The sequence below is a fragment of the Papaver somniferum genome, chromosome 10 (assembly GCF_003573695.1).
Source record: "Papaver somniferum cultivar HN1 chromosome 10, ASM357369v1, whole genome shotgun sequence".
NCBI classification, from domain to species: Eukaryota; Viridiplantae; Streptophyta; class Magnoliopsida; order Ranunculales; family Papaveraceae; genus Papaver; species Papaver somniferum.
Genome location: NC_039367.1, coordinates 91,493,549 through 91,511,404, shown reverse-complemented (window position 1 = coordinate 91,511,404; position 17,856 = coordinate 91,493,549). Strand labels below are relative to the sequence as shown.

Below are 17,856 nucleotides of genomic sequence, written 5' to 3'. Positions count from 1 at the left end.
ATAGCCAAACAAAGGGTCACAATAGTGTTAGCTCTAGAACAAGATTCTGTTAGTTTTGTAGTAGTAAAATAAAGTTGAATGTAAACCTATTAGATGGGTGAAGTGTTTCTGAGTAATTACTTTCGTTATTGATTATTATTATGTCCCGGTATTTTCCGTAAAAACTTGCAATTACCTAGCGTAGTAATTGAAATGACTGTGGATCGTGGTGATGTCATATTTAGTATAATATTTCTTGGCTTAGTATAAGCACCCTAACTTACATGGCTGCTAATCGGGGTACCAATTTGTTTAAAGGTATACCAAATTATATATAAGGCAAAATATTCATTAAAAAGGTATGACACACTCCCAAGCAAACCTGTACCCCACGTTAGCATCATTGTTAATACAATAACTTATAAAGAAAAATCTAGCACATATTGGAAACCAACAAAAAAAGTTTGAATTATACCAGGTGTATTTTAGGCCTTCAATTCACAATAATACTCTTGTGTCTCAAAACTGGTTGTGCGGTTTTTGTTCAAATAAAATAAAAAAGAACAAGGTATGATATGATAAAAATCTGTAACACATTCTTTGAATTTTATGGTGGATTAAACTCGCGATTTCTGGATATTGACGAATTAGGTATGGTTAAATTATTGAGCTTAGAGAGAATCGAGAGTTAGTGACTAGCCTGACCAATGTCCACTTTCGTCTTAAAAAAATAATTATCAACGAAAAAATAGGTACAACATGATTGGATCACCCTTCGCAATGGTTATACCAAAAATAATATTGCAAGATCGTGTCAAAATGAAAAGCCATGAAAGAAATTCCAAGTAATGAGGAAGACATATTACTTTAGTCCCATAAAGTCTTCTTTACTTTGGAGGTTTTCAAAAAAAATAATATAGCCACTGATTTGTTGCCTAACGGTAAAGACAATTTATTGAGAAACATGAGCTTACTAAGAAGGGGTTGAGTCGTTAGCAATAACTTTTGTAAAATTATATTGCTTAGATAAATATGCCGAAAATTTATTGGGATCTATAAAATATGAGTCTTCCAGATCAGGGTAATATATGTGAATTTATTTATTTTTTTTTGAAGGAGAAAAGGGCTCAACAAGGCCCATTTATTAAACTACCTCATTTAGGATGAGGTTTGAACATATACAAAGGGATGGAGAATTAGCATTCCGCCAACTACTTACATTTTCATGCACTGCATATCGACACAAAGAATGTGCCAAATTGTTTGCACTCCTAGACACAAACTGAAATTTTACATCAACAAAAGTGCTAGCAGCGTCACTTATTTATAGAATTACAGATTTGATACTCCAAGGGATAACTGTTACATCTCCTAAAACAGTCACATTGACGCTAGTTGCATCATCTTCAATGATGGTTTATCACTAAGAAACTTCTTGCCCAATTCCATACCTAATTTACAAGCAATGAAGTCTTCCAATAACGAAGAAGTAATATCGAATGTGATTGAGCCGCATCCCAGAAATCTTACATTATGATCTTGTGTGACTGCTCCTGCTGCTCCAATGTTAGGGATAAATGCAACATCCACATTGATCTTGATGTAATAAGGTTCTGGAGGAGTCCAAATGTGATTTTGAGAAGCTTGAGCATTGATGCTCCTTTCTTCCGAAACCTCATCCATACACATGTTATAATCTTGATATGAATACTTAATTAAGGACCAAACTTTCTAAAAAATATCATATCATTTCTCATTTTCCAGAGAATCCAAATAATGTATATCCTAATTATAAACTTGTGATCTAAATTATCTTTCATCCAGTCTATTAAGATATGATTTAAGTTTTCCACAGGAGAGTGATGAATTAAGTTCATGTGAGCTCTATTAAAAATAATCCAATCTTGTTCCAGGAAAATCAAATAGTAAACGGGAAATAGTTTCTTCCTCCCGACAACAAAAATTGCATGCAATTTCAATATTGTGAATGAAACATTAGATATTTCATTTCACTGCAATCCGGTCGTGAATAACTTTCCATATTAAAATTTGAATCTTCCGTAGGAGATTAAAAATAAACCTGAATTTCTTCCACGAAAATGCACTTAATTATGAAGAAGACTTCATCAAAAGTTGATAGCAAAACTTAGTTGAGATTTTACCTAAAGAGGTTCATGACCAAGTCAAGGTGTCTTTTTAGTCTTCTTATAAACTTCAATAGATGGAAGTTATGCATTGAACTGTCTCTGGAGGGAACAATTGATTTAGTTGAGTTAGATTCCAAGATCTTGAATTTGGTATCATCAAATCAGACACCTTTTGTATACTCATGGGAAGAGACGATGGTTTGCTAATGAGATGTTCCATACTTTTATATAAACATGAATCATCCCAGATATGAATATTATCGCTATTAGAGACTTGCCAAAAAACTTTATTTTCTAAAATATGTCTAACCTCTAATAGGATACTCCATACAGCCGTCCATCTTAGAGGGTTTTCCACGATCTATAATGAGTTATCCTGAATATATTTAGCACTTAGCAGTCTAACCCACATTGCATCTTTATTTTCCAGAATTTGCAGATAAGAGCAATGTTCGTCAACTCCATGTTTCTTATACTAAGACATCCACAATCCTTTCTAACCTCTACTTTTTTCCGGTTGATGAAGTAAAGTTTCCTTTCATCTGTAGTGTGACCCCATCAGAGACATCTTTGAATCTTTTCAATTTCTTGTGTAACCCCTTTAGGTAACAAACAAAAACCCATGAAGTATATAGCAATTGCAAAAAGTCTCTATCCAGGTAACTTGCAAATGAACTTGTCTATGAGAAAACAAAAGTTAGAGATTTTGTAATCCGATTTTAACGGATAAATGCCTAGATATTATATACCTAATCTCTGACATCGTCCTTACAAAGGTATTTAAAGGTTAAGAAACCCTAGACCATGTGTATGATATCATTTCCAAAGTGGCCCAATCATCTTTAACAAAATACGACGGAAAACCATCTGACATGGTGAATCCAATGGCTTCATTCCAGAAAGAAAAGATGAAATTATTTTAAAACTACCTATTTTAGTATTTTACGAATGATCGATGCAAGGAGTGATAAGGTCTTTGAATGGGATATGACTATGAGTCACTTGAAAACAATGTTTAGAAACCAGCCCGGCCCGTCCGATCATCCCAGTAAACCGGTGACCCAGTCACTTTTCCGGCTGGTCCATCACTGGCCCAATAAATTTGCCAAAAACCGTTTTCTTTTGTATGAACCAGGTGACCCGGACGGGTTGGCTCATGATCCAGCCGTGCCAACACTGTTTCAATGGGTCGAATCAGTAAAGGAAAAAAAGTGCAAATTGATTTTTTGAGTTATAGAAACAAACATCCAGTCTTGAATCAGAAAATAACTATCAAATCACACTTTGATTTCTTGAATGATTTATTAGTGATCTGTTTGTTTTTAGGAGAGTACTCTTTTCAACTTCAAGAGCTCCAATAAGCCTGTGTTGGTTAACTGTTCGGTAACGAAAAGCACCAAGAATCTTAACTAATAATACATTGATTGATCACTTTATTGTTGTTGCCTGCACTCTCAATAAATCTTTGATTTCTATTATTGTTGCGGCACTCTAAGCAAATCTCGATTTGATCAATAAGAAATGGTTAGGTTGGAACACGGAGGGAGATGTAGTAGGAAAGAAGACGCGAAGCTTTAAAAGGTTAGGGCTTGAGTCGCGAAAAATGTAAAAAGTTAGAATAGTAGGGGCAAATAACGAGTGAGAAATGTGAGGTACATTGAGTCCTGATCCCCCGAATACACTTATTTTAGTTCATATCTTGCTAAATAATTTCTTTTCTATTGACCCGGTGAACCCGTACATTGAGTCCTGGTAAATGTGACCCGGTGAACCCGTAAATGTGAGGTACATTGAGTCCTGCTTGAAAAGGGGCGTTCATGCTTTGGAAATGATTTTTTAAGAGTATAATATTACGCTGATTGGACTCATTTGATGCATATTTACATCTGCAACATGAAAATAATTGGTGTTCCTACCATATTTGCAAATTAATTTTTTCAGCTAATCGATGGTAATAAACATTTTGGTGGAATAACTTATCCGACGGTAATAAACATTGCGGATGTTATACCAGTTTCCAAATTCAGCCGGAATCGTCTCGAGAGAACCACGTATTTTATCAAGACACGGCAAACCCGAAACAAAAGTCAAACGCGTTGTTGACCATGGTCCCCGACCTGTTAAGAGCTTGCCTTTGTTTGGAAACAAGTTCATCGGACGACAAATTACAACGGCCAGAAAACGCAATGCAACTGGAGCAATTTTTAGAAGCTGTAAAAACTTGCGAATCAAGTTTCTATTGCCTATAAATAGTCATCTCAAGTGTTCTCTGTTACTACTTGCTAAGTCTCAGCTAAAGCCGACGCATTCTTTCCTGTTCTTCTTCAACACTCTGTGAAAGTTTTTTTTCTTTTTTCAGAAGTAGAAATTAAAGATTGATGAAAGAAAATATGGATTTATTAAATCAGGAAAAGGTAGAATCGCCTGATTCAAAAGCAGGGAAAAGAAAGAGGGATACTGATGAAGAAGTTGTTGTTTCTGATCAATGTGTGAATGATAACAAGACGAGGAGATTGTGCAATGTTGATGTTAAAGAAGATAATCAAAAAGTAAGTGATTTATCTGTTGAAGAGATTGAAAGGAATTTGGAGCCCAAGTTTGGTATGATTTCAGAGAAATTAGATGAGTTGATGGAGGAGAATAAATTTATGGCAAAGGATTGTAATGAAGATGATATGGTTATGATGAATGAATTCCCCTCTCTTCCACTTTTATCGTCTACGGATTTTTTCAATTATAACAAGTTTGATCAAGAGGACTGGCTTAATCTTCCTGCGCTAACTACTACTACTACTACTACTACTGAAACTACAGCGTTGGCGCCTTTTCCTGCCGTGATCAAGCCGTTGCATTATTATTATGCAGGTTTGATTTACTGATATGATGAAGTGCTGAAGAAGACTAGTGCCGACTGCGAAGTTCTATTCTTTTGATTATTGTTATCTATGTAGTGTAATGTAGATGCACTGAATGTTGAATTTGCAGTGCAGTCTTTTGCGTCCATAATTTCATTATATGTGCAGTGTAATTTTTTTTGATTCTAGCATTTCTTAGTAGTCTGATCTCTCCTTTGATATCAATTCCTGCGTTTAGCTATCTCAGAAAGATAACGCAATATTGAGATTTTCCGGCAAAAAAACTGTTCCCAAATCCATAAGTGTGACAGGTTCAAGGTAGGCATTTGCATTCCACTAGATAACCATAACAAAAAGCATGACATACTAGTATTAAGTCCTACACAAGCTTACAAGGACAATAATTACTCATGATCTGCCTTGGTCAGTTGTGAGAAAAGTTGCTGAGAGAGTTTTATCAACATGAAATTGGATATCAAAATACTGGACTCGATTTAGCTTTTATAAGAGACGGGAGTCACCAAAAGAAAGGACAAGAGAACAGATGACCATTACAACAAACTTCAACAGACTCTTAACAAACTGAGCAAACACACAATTGAATGTACAGATTTAAAACAACAGAAAAGAAGAGAAATCTTCAGTTAATAATACTCCCCCTCAAGCTAAGCGGAAGTAGGATGCATAAGCTTGGACTGAAGACCACAGAAAACCGGTGAAGCAAGCCCTTTAGTAAAGATATCTACCACCTGCAAATGAGAAGGAACAATGCTGATGTAACATAACCAGCAGTCACTAAATCCAACTCAGTATGTTTGGAACCTGCATGAAAAAATGGAATTTAAGCCAGACATTTTGCACTGATTTTATCACGGAACAGCTGAAAAGGAATTGAATAACTGATGTTCAACTCATCTAATAAGTAGGACATCCATAGAAGTTCTGAAGCAAGCAAAGCTAAGGCCTTATACTACGCTTCTGAAGAATATTTAGCAACATTAGGCAACCTTTTGGAGCTCCAAGCTACTAAGGAATGTCCAAAAATACACAACACCCAGCAGTGAATTTTCTGGTGTCAAGGCATCCAGCTCAGTCTGAATTAGAAAATCCAGATAAAGCAAAATTAACAGCAGCCAGTTTGATACCACAACCAATTGAACCTTAAAGAAACCCCGGTCTTTTCTAAACTAAAACCATATGACTTGTCATGGAGAATGCACAAATTCAATTGACTTGGTTAACTCACAGCAAAAGACAAAGTTTTAACAACAGGAGAACATTTCGCTAAAATCTATACCTTCCTCCTGATTGAATCCTTTAGCCACTAACCTGGCCTTAAAACTATCAACTATCAGCTTTAAGTTTTTCCTTATACACCCACTTACATCCAAGTACATTTACAGAAGAAGAATATGGAACCAACATCCATTTCTGACTGGTCTGTACATCCTGAAATTCTCGTGACATAGCCTCTACCCATTTAGGATCCTTAGAAACAGTTTTATCTGTTTTTAGCTCAACAGAGGTGGGAAAAATATAAGTGAAGGCAGTGGAAATAGGATATCTAGAAGTAAAATGAGGAACACAAACTGCAGGTAGGATCTTAGCTTTTCTAGTACCATATCTAGACCTAGTGACAATGGTGGTGCCACTACCAGTAAGAAGATGGAGCTATTGGTACATTGAGTGGCTGAAAGATGGCTGGAGCCGAAGGTAAATTGGCTACTTGAGGAATAGGAATAGGTATTTCTGGCATATTAGAATAGAAATTCTAAAGTAGTAGGTAAAAAGAATTCTGGAACAGAAATGATAGCTGAATCAATTGGTAATGTAGATGAAGGAATTAAGACTGTAGTTGCAAAAGGAAAAAGATTCTCATCAACTGCCACATCTCTAGAGACCTAGACCTTCTTGGTGGCCAAATCAAGACACCTGTATCCTTTATGCCACAGACTATATCCTAACAACACACACAAATTGGTTAGGGACTCAACTTATCTTTTCTGCAAGGAACTAAGTTTGGGTGACAAGCACATACGTATGCTTTAAAAGGAAAAATCTGGTTGCTTGTTAAACAAATCTCAAAAATTGATTCATAACCAAGTAATTTAGAAGAAGTTCTATTAATGAGATATGCTGTATCCAGAAGGATTTAGGTAAAGATGCTTGAAAAGAAAAAATTGTATTACCTACCTACTTCAGTCACATGCCTATGAATCTTCTCAGCTAGGCCATTTTGTTGCCGAGTATTTGGGCAAGAGCTTGAATGACTATACCACACTCATCTATGAATCTCTACATTTCACTTAAACTAGCTCAAAAGCACCATCTGACTGAAACATCTTAATTGTGCCGCTAAACAAATTCTTAGATGTTGCTTTAAAATGTTTGCTTTAAGCTTCATAGGATACAACCAATAATACCTACTAAGATCATCAGTAAAAAGAATGTAGTACCTATAGCCAGATGAAGACAAAGTAGAAGTATGTCCACATTCATCACAGAGAACCAATTGCACAGGTGCAGAAGTAGTTCTATTTGAAGTTGAGAAAGGTAAACTTTTGTGCTTAACTAACTGACATGATTGGCACTATCCATCGCGAGGAGGAGGAGATGACAATTGAATTTATCCTATGGATCGAAGCTTGGGAAGAAGAAAAGATGCCCTAATCTTTTCTTTTCTGCCACAAAGAAGAGGAAGCAACAACTGATGAAAAAGAAGCATGAAAAGTATAGTGTATCACAGAGCTAGGCAAATGAATTGGATACAGATTGTTCTGCATCTTATCTCTATCAAGAACCCTGTCAGTCTTGAGATCCTTGATTTCATAACCCTAAGGAGATAACACAGATTATCTTTAGTGAACTTACCAATTGATAGTAAATGGTGTGATACCTTAGGAACAAATAACACATCCTTAAGTTGGAAATCAGAAAAAGTAGTATGCAAAGTAGAATCTAAAGAAACACTTGACTGCAGAATGACCAACACGCTTACATGTAAGTGGCTAACTGAATAGCTGGGTTCATTTAATAGTTCACCTAAGGTTGTTTAACTGTTTGCAATCTCATTTCCTAAAGCTATAACAACACATAATAATCCAAGTTCAATGCTTTCTAACAAATTCAATTTTTACATTAACCCATCACGATAACTGATAAGAACCCTCTAAAGATGGGATTGCATAAATAAACGAAAGCTTACTTCTTGAAGATGTCAGCAGCACAGCAGCCTTCAGAGTGACATTAGCTTTTGGTGTTAATAAGCATTTAATCTCTGTCACGCATTTAATCAAACATTTAGGATACTAACTGAATCTGCTACAAACTTGATTTAAAATGAAAATTAATAACTGGAAATCACCTCAAATAATCATTCAAACAGTCTTGTAATCAGAATCTTTAGTAATACAAAACCCCATCATACCCAGTCAATAATGGATATAGTATATATGTTGCAGACTTAAAAGAGAATACAAAATGGCTGAGCAAACAACATGAGAATACAGAAACAAATTTATGATGATATCATCTAACTGAAGGAGACCAAATAATCAAACTCTTTGAATTCCTTCAGCTGTTGCGGAAGATAATATATTTTCTGAATGAGACTGTAAGACCAAACATTGGCTTAGGTGCAGTATCGGCTGCTAAATTTAGCTGAACCATTCTTTGGACCCTTGGGTTGTTAGCACTTTGCGTTATCTGGCTAACAATTGCAACCCACTTGAAGAGATTGTGGAGTAATGGGACAACAGATGAATAGATGGTAAGAATAATGTCGCGTCCAAAAATAAGTTTGTGCAAGATATTATACGCGATATGGAATATATATGACATTATTATTGATTTGCTGCGCTTCGATGAATTTCAAATTCTTGTGACTCACAAATATTCAAAGAGAAAATTACGGGAGCACTAAGATTTTTCCTAACGGTAAGTAGTGGGAGGAAATGGTATAAATGGTGGTAACAGATTAACCTAAGCAGTTAAAAGTTTCCAGTACAGTACGCAAGTCTCTGATCAATTGTGAGGTAATCTTTTAATTGATTTTTTTGTTTTGTTTTATTCGTTCAAATCAAATTCTAGAAATTCCATGATTTGTCTTTGCAGTCATAAGCATATCTTATGTTCATGTTTATGTTTATTTTAGGAGGTTGTTGTTATCATTTTGTACGTGAAGATGGTGACCTTGAGAAGCCAAACAAAAAGAACAAGGCAAATAGAATGGGAAAATGATAATCCGGATAGGATCAGTGAGTTACCTGAAGAAATTATTACTCACATTTTATCATCTCTTCCGATCAAACGTATGGTTTCTACAAGTGTTCTGGCTAAACAGTGGAGGTACCGATGGACATCTGTTCCCGTCATCGACTTTCACAGTTTGGGGTCTCGTTATGTTTCTGAAGCTCGTCGTCCCAAAAGGATCAACGCATACATGGATTTTGTGGATCGAGTGCTTTCTTTTCATCAAGACAACAACAGTATAAAGAAATTCTCCCTCAATTTTGATGGTCTCTTTGATGCATCTCGGGTTCAAGGATGGATATCTAATGTGTTAATTAGACATAAAGTCGAAGAGCTTGTTCTTATTGCTCCGATTCCCATCACGTTTCACCCATTCATATTTACTTGTGAGTCGCTCACATTGCTGCAGCTACATATGGACTGCAATCTCCACCTTCCAGAATCAGTAAGTTTTCCAAAACTTAAGATCCTTCGACTCGGCGTCTTGTTGGAGAATGAGCAATTCATTCATATGTTGCTTTCTAGCTCCCCCATTCTTGAAGAGTTGAGTTTGAGAGTGTCTTTTTGGAAGATACAGCAACTAAGTATTTTTGGTTCTAATATGAAGCGGTTGTTCATTCAAAATGCAATGCATAAGTATTTCGATATCCAGATCAATGCACCAAATTTACAGTCATTCAAATACTCTTCAATGCTTGCAAGGGATTTTGTTTCGCAAAGATTCTCAACATTGCTTGATGCAGAAATTATCATTCAACGCTCAGCAGGTAATGGGGAAACAGGTGATCAACTTCGTTGTTCTGTAACCAAGCTGTTCCATAGTGTTTCTCATGTGAAATATATAAAAATATCCGAGTATGGTCTAAAGTTTCTTACATATCAAGATCACTTCCTAAAGAGTTTGTCTCCGTTTTATAACTTGATTCATTTGGAAGTAACGACTGCAGCTTCACATTTTGGAGGTGGATTTCATGATGAGGTTATTCTACCGTGTTGGACTGTTGAAACACTATACAAGTTTCTCCATGTCTCACCAAATCTGGAGTCACTCATCTTTGTTGATGGATTTTGTGACTATGAAGCTTACCCATCTGACGAGTGGTCGCTAGATTTGGTTCCTCACTGTTTGCTGCGGCATCTCAAGTCCATTGAGTTTCGCGGGTGTTTCTGGAACCAAGCCGAGAAGGATTTGGTAAGATTGTTTCTGAAGAATGCAAATGTCTTACAGACGGTAAGAATTACAATTTCGGGTCAGTCATCTTATTTCTCAAAGAAGTCGAATTATAAAAAGAAAGTTTTGAATGAGATAGCATTATTTCCAAGAGGCTCAGTTGACTGTGTAGTTCATGTCTCTTGAAACATTTAAAGAATTACATACCTGGTTTGCTGAAGCTTTGAGTGTTGATGAAGGAGCAACAACATATCCACCAGGTCTCATCAAGATGGGCAGCAGAATTGTTTACTTCAGTTGAGTCGTTGCTGCACTGTTAGTGACCTCATTCTCTACTGTCAGTGCTTATTTTCAATCTTTTATGTTTCTTTTAGTTTTTTTTTTTTATTGCCCCTGTAGTGGGTTCTCTTTTATTGGATTATGGGTTTTATTTAAGAAACTGTTCATACATTTTGCTCTAAGTTTCATTCTATACCATTTTAATTTGAGCATTTCTGTCAGATAGTTCATGCCATGATAATTTAGACATCTTACTCTAAGGTTCATACATTTTGCTGCCCTGCAGAGATTGGTTGAGATCTAATACCATGAAATAGTAGCAGAATTATCAGTAAACACAAATTATTCCCTAGAACATACACTCCTCGTAACGAAGAAACAGACATTAAAACACCTCTATTGTAATGAAATGGAAATTTTTTGACTGGTTAGTCTTGCTAAACACGGGACAAGTAATGTGTTTCCACCTTCCAGGTGCCTGGACTAAACAAGTTAGCTACAACTTCCCCTCCTGCATGGATTCCAAATTCTATCGTTACTGGCATTTCATATTTGGCATCTGACATTACTAAGCTTGATACTGCTCCAAAAGTGTCCAGAGTTCTGACTTAACAATAAGATGTGCAGTCTAAGCAATTGTTAGATGTTACCGGGGTTAGTAAGATGTAAGTCTAAGCAATATATGCAACCTTAAGTAATTTGTATTCCGTCTGTGGAAATCGAACCCACGACCTTATGGCAAAAAGCCATATGCTCTACCAACTGAGCTAAGACCGCAAGAGATGAGTTCAAAAGTAATACTATAGCTGGGCGACACAAAATCAATACACACATAGACTTCTAAATATTGCACATGGAAGACATACCTTGTAGCGTTTTAGCTTCATAGGTTCCATAACCAACACGCTACGGTGAGCTAGGAAACCATCGCTCGTTATTTCTTCTTTTCTCTTCCCTTGTTTCAATCAGATCCTCCCCTGTATAAGACAACAACAAATTCACAACTAAAAAGTGTGATTGGATATAAATCATAAAACCAAACAATATCCACATCAGCTACATTATTAACATGACTGAATTTCTTTGATCACAGAATAGTTGTTGCTAAAATGTTTTGACTATTATTAACATGACTGAATGTTTTGACCTTGTTTTGTTCAGGAGCTGGAAAGAAAGGGTTTTGTGTTACTTGTACACAATTGTTGACCAACGAAAAACCTTTACTATCCTTGAACCAAGCATATACATAGTTAGTGGTTAAGTTTGCAGTTGTTTGGTTCAACATGGGTACTTTAATTCTAAAAACCACTAAATAACGTGCATATGAGATTGTTTTGATTCACCAAGTGGATCTTTCTCAAAGAACTTACTTTTCATCTAGGATATCTTATATAAAGCAAGAGGTTTGGAGAGAGACAACTTGCATCTTTTCCAGAATTCTCTTCTCTATAAACAATCAAAAAATCACATGTTTGGAGGTTATGCATCTTTACAAAAACACCTGGAAAAGGAGAAACTCCGGTCAGAAGAGTACATGAAAATGCGGGGAAGAAAGCCTAACTCGATATAGCAAACAGGCCAGACATAACATAATTAAGCACACTCGATATGTTGTCTGAAAGGAGCAAGTCACAATATTAAAGCGTGCGAGCAACCCAAAGCATGTCAAAAAGACTGAGTTTGAAGAAAGAAGCAGGGATGAAGTTTGTGTAGGAAATCAACTGGAAAAGTACACCAAGGCAAGCAATAAATAAGTTAATAGGTAGACATCGAAGAAGGTTGCGCAGGTGTTACCCTATCAGGGTTTCTAAATAAAATTTGGGGATATAAGTGAACACTGAATTCACTTTGCTAAACAATCAAAAGAAATTGGACGATCCACGTGTACACGCTACATATACTCCTCTTTGTTTCCAACAAAAAAGAGCAGAGAGATATTACTCTTGACATTAACATTTATCCCTTAGAACATGTGTATGAGAGATGGTTTAAAATAAGACAGTATATCCAGAGAAAGGAAACACAATAAGACGCAGTTGAAAACTAATGAAACAGTAGTGATTGCAAGAAATATTGACAGCACATTTTCAAAAGAAGATTCATATTCGAAATGATAATAATCTCTTTAGTATCTGTCAGGCATTTTATCAAACAGTTAGAATACTAACTGATTCTGTTCCAAACTTGATTGAAATGAAAATAAAGTGACTGGCAATCACCTGGCTCAAATAATGTCTCAAACAGTCTTCTTATCAGAATCTTCAGTAATAAAAAACCCCATCATACCCGGGATATATTATATATGTTGCAGACTTGAAGTTAATACAATATGGATGAGCAGCCACAGCAAACAAATGCTTCACACAACATGAGAATCAAGAAATGATATCATCCAAGTGAATAACCAAACTCTTTGAATTCCTCCGTCTGTAATTTGGGTTTCCTGAGAAAGATCAGATGAGCAAGGAGTTTCAATCGAGTCTGGCCGGGGTTTGATTCAGAAATAATTTGGAACTCCTCGTAGACCCGAGATTCGAACCAGTGAGTAGTAATCCAGACAATGTTTTGACATGTTAGCCGTCCCGCCACGTCATAGGGATTGGGACGCCGAGGTTGACTGGAGGCAGGGCAGCCCCAATAAGTGAGAGCCTTCTACAGGATCTGTGATGTAAGTAAGCCTTGGCTCCACCCCGCGAACAATTTGATGGAAATTTTGCATTTACCTCCATTAAGATCTCCATTAGCACCTTTGAGTTCAAATTAGCACTACAAGAGCTATCAACAACCTTTGGATACAACTTATCAAGTCTTATCACCAAAAGTTATGAACAATTTCAAGCTCTCAGCAAGCCGGGCATATATATTATCTGAAATGGATTTCGGCTTAATTTTGTTTGAATGTTTCATTAGTTCGGTTAACATTAGAACCACGAAGTTTATTATCTAGAAAGAATATCATGGCTATGACCAGGCAGTACAAAACTGTAATGATCATTGCAGTCCAACAGTTTAAAAAAATAGAAAGCTTGTATTTGGAGTAAGAAATTAAGGTGGAAAATCATTTCAGAAGGTAACTACGATTTATTTATAGAAAATCAACAAGACTTATCAAACAAATAGGTGGCTAAGATTTCTTTCTTCACCCTACCATAACAAGCGTAGTCAAAAGCATCTACAATTGGCAGCATGTTCTCTTAAAAACGACTATTTCAAAGCAGGAAAACACTTACAGATTTGCTTTGTTTTAGCCTACACAAAGGCAGCCAAATAAAGAAAAAACTAACTAATCTATATAAACTTTAAAGAAGAAAATAACCCGAACCTATATATAAGTCGCTGTATCCATCCTTGTACGTGGAACATGAGCCAGGACAGTAAAAAAAATTTATCCAGAAACTTGTCATTTCTCTGATGCATCTTCGCTGTTTGTTCCTTCTGTTGCAATCTCTGGTAATGTACCCAGGTCCGTTACTGCTTCTCTTACTTCGGGAATCAGATTGTCATTTGAATCAGCGGACTTGATCTCAACTGAGTCGGGATCATCATACGTGGTTGAGTTCTCCTCAGTGCCCTCTGTACCTGTGGTCGTCTCAGGCTCGTCCTTATTGTCTCCATTGATACTTTTCTCATCTGTTACTGAAGTCGCAGAATTACTAGTTCCCTCTGTCCCAGCGGTTGTCCGAGGCTCGACCTTCTGAGCTACATTGATATCCTTCTCCTCTGTTCCTGTGGTGGTCTCCGCCTTGTCCTTCTGATCTCCATTGATAGTCTTCTCATCTGTGACTGAAGTCACAGAATTACTAGTTCCCTCTGTTCCTGCAGGGGTTCCAGGCCCATCCTTCTGAGTCCCATTGATATCTTTCTCCCCGGTTCCTGCGGTGGTCTCAGGCTTGTCCTTCTGATCTCCATCGATATTCTTCTCATCTGTAACTGAAGTTACAGAATTACCAGCATCCTCTCTAGTTATTTCGGACTTCATAGTTTGTCCATCTGCAGATTCCAGGTTAGTTGCATTTGCATTCTCAGTTGTAGTTAAGAATGTGGAATTTGAATCTGATTCCACCTTGTCAGTCGAATTTGAAACTGATTCCACCTTGTCAGTCGAATTTGAAACCAATTCCACCTTGTCACTAGCCATGCTAGAATTCTCAGTCTGATCTGATACAGTCGTCTGGAGGTCTCCAGAGCTAGAAGGAATCGCTGCCACTATTTGACCCTGGGTAACATCTGTTTCATTCTGCGTTGATGAGCTCGAGTTTCGTCCATGTATTGGTACTGAACTGTTGACTTGTTGTTGATCAATAAACTCTACATCTGCAGTCGAGTTAGATTTCAAATCCTCTACTGATTCAGATAACATGATCCCAGAATATTTTTCCTCCCCATTTGTTACATTTAAACTTCGGTTATCTTCCACGTTTTCTAGATCTTCTGTCTTTAGGTTGTTATCTTTTTGACCTGCATCGACAACCTCCGTGCTATTAGATTGGTTTTGCAATCCTAATTCACCTGAATCTGTCTTTTCTACATTCTCTTCCTCATTTGATTTCTCTGAAACTCCATTCTCAGTATCCGAGTTCAAAAGTTGGGTGTCCCGGCGAACAGCACTGGAAGCATCATCCCCCTTATATTGCTCTTCACGTGCTTCTTGGGTATTCATTTCATGATCTTGATGGTCAATCTGATCCTCGTTTGCGGTCTCCTGTTCTCGTGCCTCTTGTGTATTCCTGCTGTGATCCACATCTGCAATTTGGTCTTCCTTCTCTCTCTCTTCTCTCTCAGCTATCTCTTTCTCTTCTTCATCCTCATCAATCTTAGTGTCCTCTTCGGATACCTCTCTATCCTGTTCTTCTGCTGCATCGTCACTATCTCCTTTAGCTTCTTCTTCAACTTCGTCATGTTTTTTTTCTTCCCCATCTTCTTCTACATCTTCATGTTTGGTATCTTCTTCTTCTTCAACCTCTTCATGTTTAGTTTCATCATCTTCTACATCCTCATGCTTGGTTTCGTCTTCCTCCTCTTCAGTTCCTTCATCCTCGTTCTGCTGCCCATTCAGGATAACTGCCTCTTCTACTCGAGGAATGAGATCCTTCCTCCCAAGTCTTATCAATTCATGATCACTCTCCAACTTTTCTGAAACTTGTGCGTTGCTCTCATCAAATGCTTTTTTCTTATCATGAGAGTGCTTTACCTGGTAAAGCAACCAGATACAAACAGCAAGCAGCACACCTATTTGTAGAGCATGTTTTACCTTAAATCCCCCTTTGGACCTTTGATTCCTACTAGGCGACTGCTTGAACATGATTGAATCTGTAACCACAAATAAAATCTCTTTCCCTCCTCAACAGCAACCACAAGCAGGAAAACCCCAAAAAAACTAGTCCTTCACCCACACCCTATATCCCCATCCGAGCACACCTAGACCAGAAAGATTATTATCAAGCAGAAGTATGGAAGAAAAGAAAAAAGGTTCGCTAAGAATCAGGATAACAAGGACAACCAAAGACAAAATCATGTATCACATTTGTGAACCGTCAAGCCATTGATTCAATGTCGATCAACCTAACACAGACATTCTTCCCAAACACCAATTGTGCTTGTTTGAGAAATAAGTCAATCAGTGTCAAAAAAATAAAAATAACAATTCATCATTAATCTTGACATAAACCAACAGATTGTTACCATTACAACGTTATACACATCTACTAGTCAAACATTTACAGTACTTGCTCATTTTTAAAAACAAACCCATTCGCCACATAATAACACCAAACTCAAAACCCTAATCAAATAAAACAAAACCCAACCCAAATCTAACCTCGAACTTACAAAATGTGAAACATTCATGAATATCGGGCAAACCAAATAAAAGAAGCAAAGTTATGAAATACAGAAATGAACCCACAATTTCATATGCACCATACATAAAGGGAGAAAGAAAGTACCTTAACAAATCAACCAGAGTGAGAAAATGACAAATAGAAACCCTTCAATCTTTGAATGTATAACTTTTTTCCAGTGAGGTTTAGAGAGAATGGTTGTTAGATACGGACCAATGTTAAGGGTCTTCCTCAGCAATCTGTTTAGCAATGAAAAAGAATTAGAGCGGTTTATCAAAAGAAAACAAAAAATCAACTACATCAATCCATCCAGGATGGGCATTTTGAGATATTTCAGATATGAAAAAACAAAACAAAAAAAAAAACTTTCTATAATTGAAACTCAAGAGTATAACATTTTGGAAGTCACTTCACATTTTGGAAGTCAAGAGTATAACCCTTCAACAACCAAAACCCAGTCCTAAAATCAATCTAAACTAACTGAATCTACATCAGGATAAAATTCAGAAGAAAAAAACCCTAAAAAATTTGCCCCAATTAAGAAAACCCTCATTCACATATAACTGAACTGAACTAACTATGAAATAGCAGAAAAGTATACCTAGATGAAATAGATTGAGTTTAAATCATCAGCATTATCATCATCATCTTCAATTACAAGAATTTAAGGTTTTTCACAGGATTGTTTGATGAATCGGGGACCTGGTTCTCGAGAGAAAGAGAGAGAGTGGAGTGTTTGACTACAAAACCAAGAAGGGCAAGTCCAAGTCCAAGACGTGCTTATCTATATTCGGTCAGTTACAAGTCATGTTTCCTAGTCATATCCAGGGTGTTTCAGCTGTTTTACGTGGATATAATGCCCATTTATTTGTTATGAGTGCGGTTAAGAGTGGACTAATAATGCCCTTTTATCTCTAACACTTGTTTGTTCTAATTCTGGCCAAGGATCTGAGTCTAATTTGGTTTTTGATTTGAGCCAAAGTTAGAGCATTTCCTATGGAATGAACAAATTTAGAGTTTGTTTATTTTGCTCCCACTATCGAATGAACAAACATGAAAAATGGATGTTCAAATCAGTATATTTGTTGATTTGAACATTGAGTCGAACAAACCAGCGCGCGCTTGAGGGAAGGTCGAGAGATGGTGGGAAAAACACTGGCATTGGGAGGAAGATCGCTGGAGTTGGAAGGAAGATCGCCGACGATTGAAGAAAAAACGCCCCCTACTTTTCTCTCTCCAAAACCCGGTTATTATATTTAGGTTTTATTTTTTATTATTTATTTTATTAGTTAAATATTCTGTGGGACCCAATTGTTATTAGTTTATATAAATAA

The 17,856-nt window shown here is 36.7% G+C and overlaps 2 protein-coding genes, 1 long non-coding RNA gene and 1 other non-coding gene across 5 annotated transcripts; 1 reads left to right on the top strand and 3 right to left on the bottom strand.

Annotated features, from left to right (window-relative positions):
• Positions 1–5,420: 5,420 nt before the first annotated feature.
• On the bottom strand, positions 5,421–8,979 carry LOC113315163. Its single transcript, XR_003342789.1, has 3 exons — positions 8,346–8,979; positions 8,187–8,258; positions 5,421–5,803 (listed from the first exon to the last, which is right to left on the bottom strand). It is a non-coding gene; the product is annotated as an uncharacterized LOC113315163 (long non-coding RNA).
• A 185-nt stretch (positions 8,980–9,164) lies between these two features.
• Positions 9,165–10,421, top strand: LOC113315930 (putative F-box protein At3g58860; the record flags this gene model as incomplete). The annotated part of the gene is made up of 1 exon (XM_026564174.1): positions 9,165–10,421. A coding segment is annotated over exon 1 (1,257 nt), but the record flags the coding sequence as incomplete, so codon positions are not given.
• A 965-nt stretch (positions 10,422–11,386) lies between these two features.
• On the bottom strand, positions 11,387–11,459 carry TRNAK-UUU. The gene has a single exon. It is a non-coding gene; the product is annotated as a tRNA-Lys (tRNA).
• Positions 11,460–13,756: 2,297 nt separating this feature from the next.
• Positions 13,757–17,281, bottom strand: LOC113315162 (dentin sialophosphoprotein-like). 2 transcript variants are annotated; one of them, XM_026563464.1, is made up of 3 exons: positions 17,124–17,281; positions 16,628–16,761; positions 13,757–16,100 (listed from the first exon to the last, which is right to left on the bottom strand). In XM_026563464.1, exon 3 carries the CDS (start codon positions 15,982–15,984, stop codon positions 14,083–14,085), a length of 1,902 nt encoding a protein of 633 aa, XP_026419249.1. In that variant the 5' UTR covers positions 15,985–16,100; positions 16,628–16,761; positions 17,124–17,281; the 3' UTR covers positions 13,757–14,082. The 2 variants fall into 2 exon arrangements, with proteins under 2 accessions (XP_026419249.1, XP_026419250.1); XM_026563465.1 differs by having other exon boundaries at positions 13,757–16,078.
• Between the last annotated feature and the right edge of the window lie 575 nt (positions 17,282–17,856).

Bases quoted from the DNA above. Each gene is read 5' to 3' on its own strand.
- LOC113315162 (XM_026563464.1), bottom strand. From the start codon at position 15,984: ATGTTCAAGCAGTCGCCTAGTAGGAATCAAAGGTCCAAAGGGGGATTT.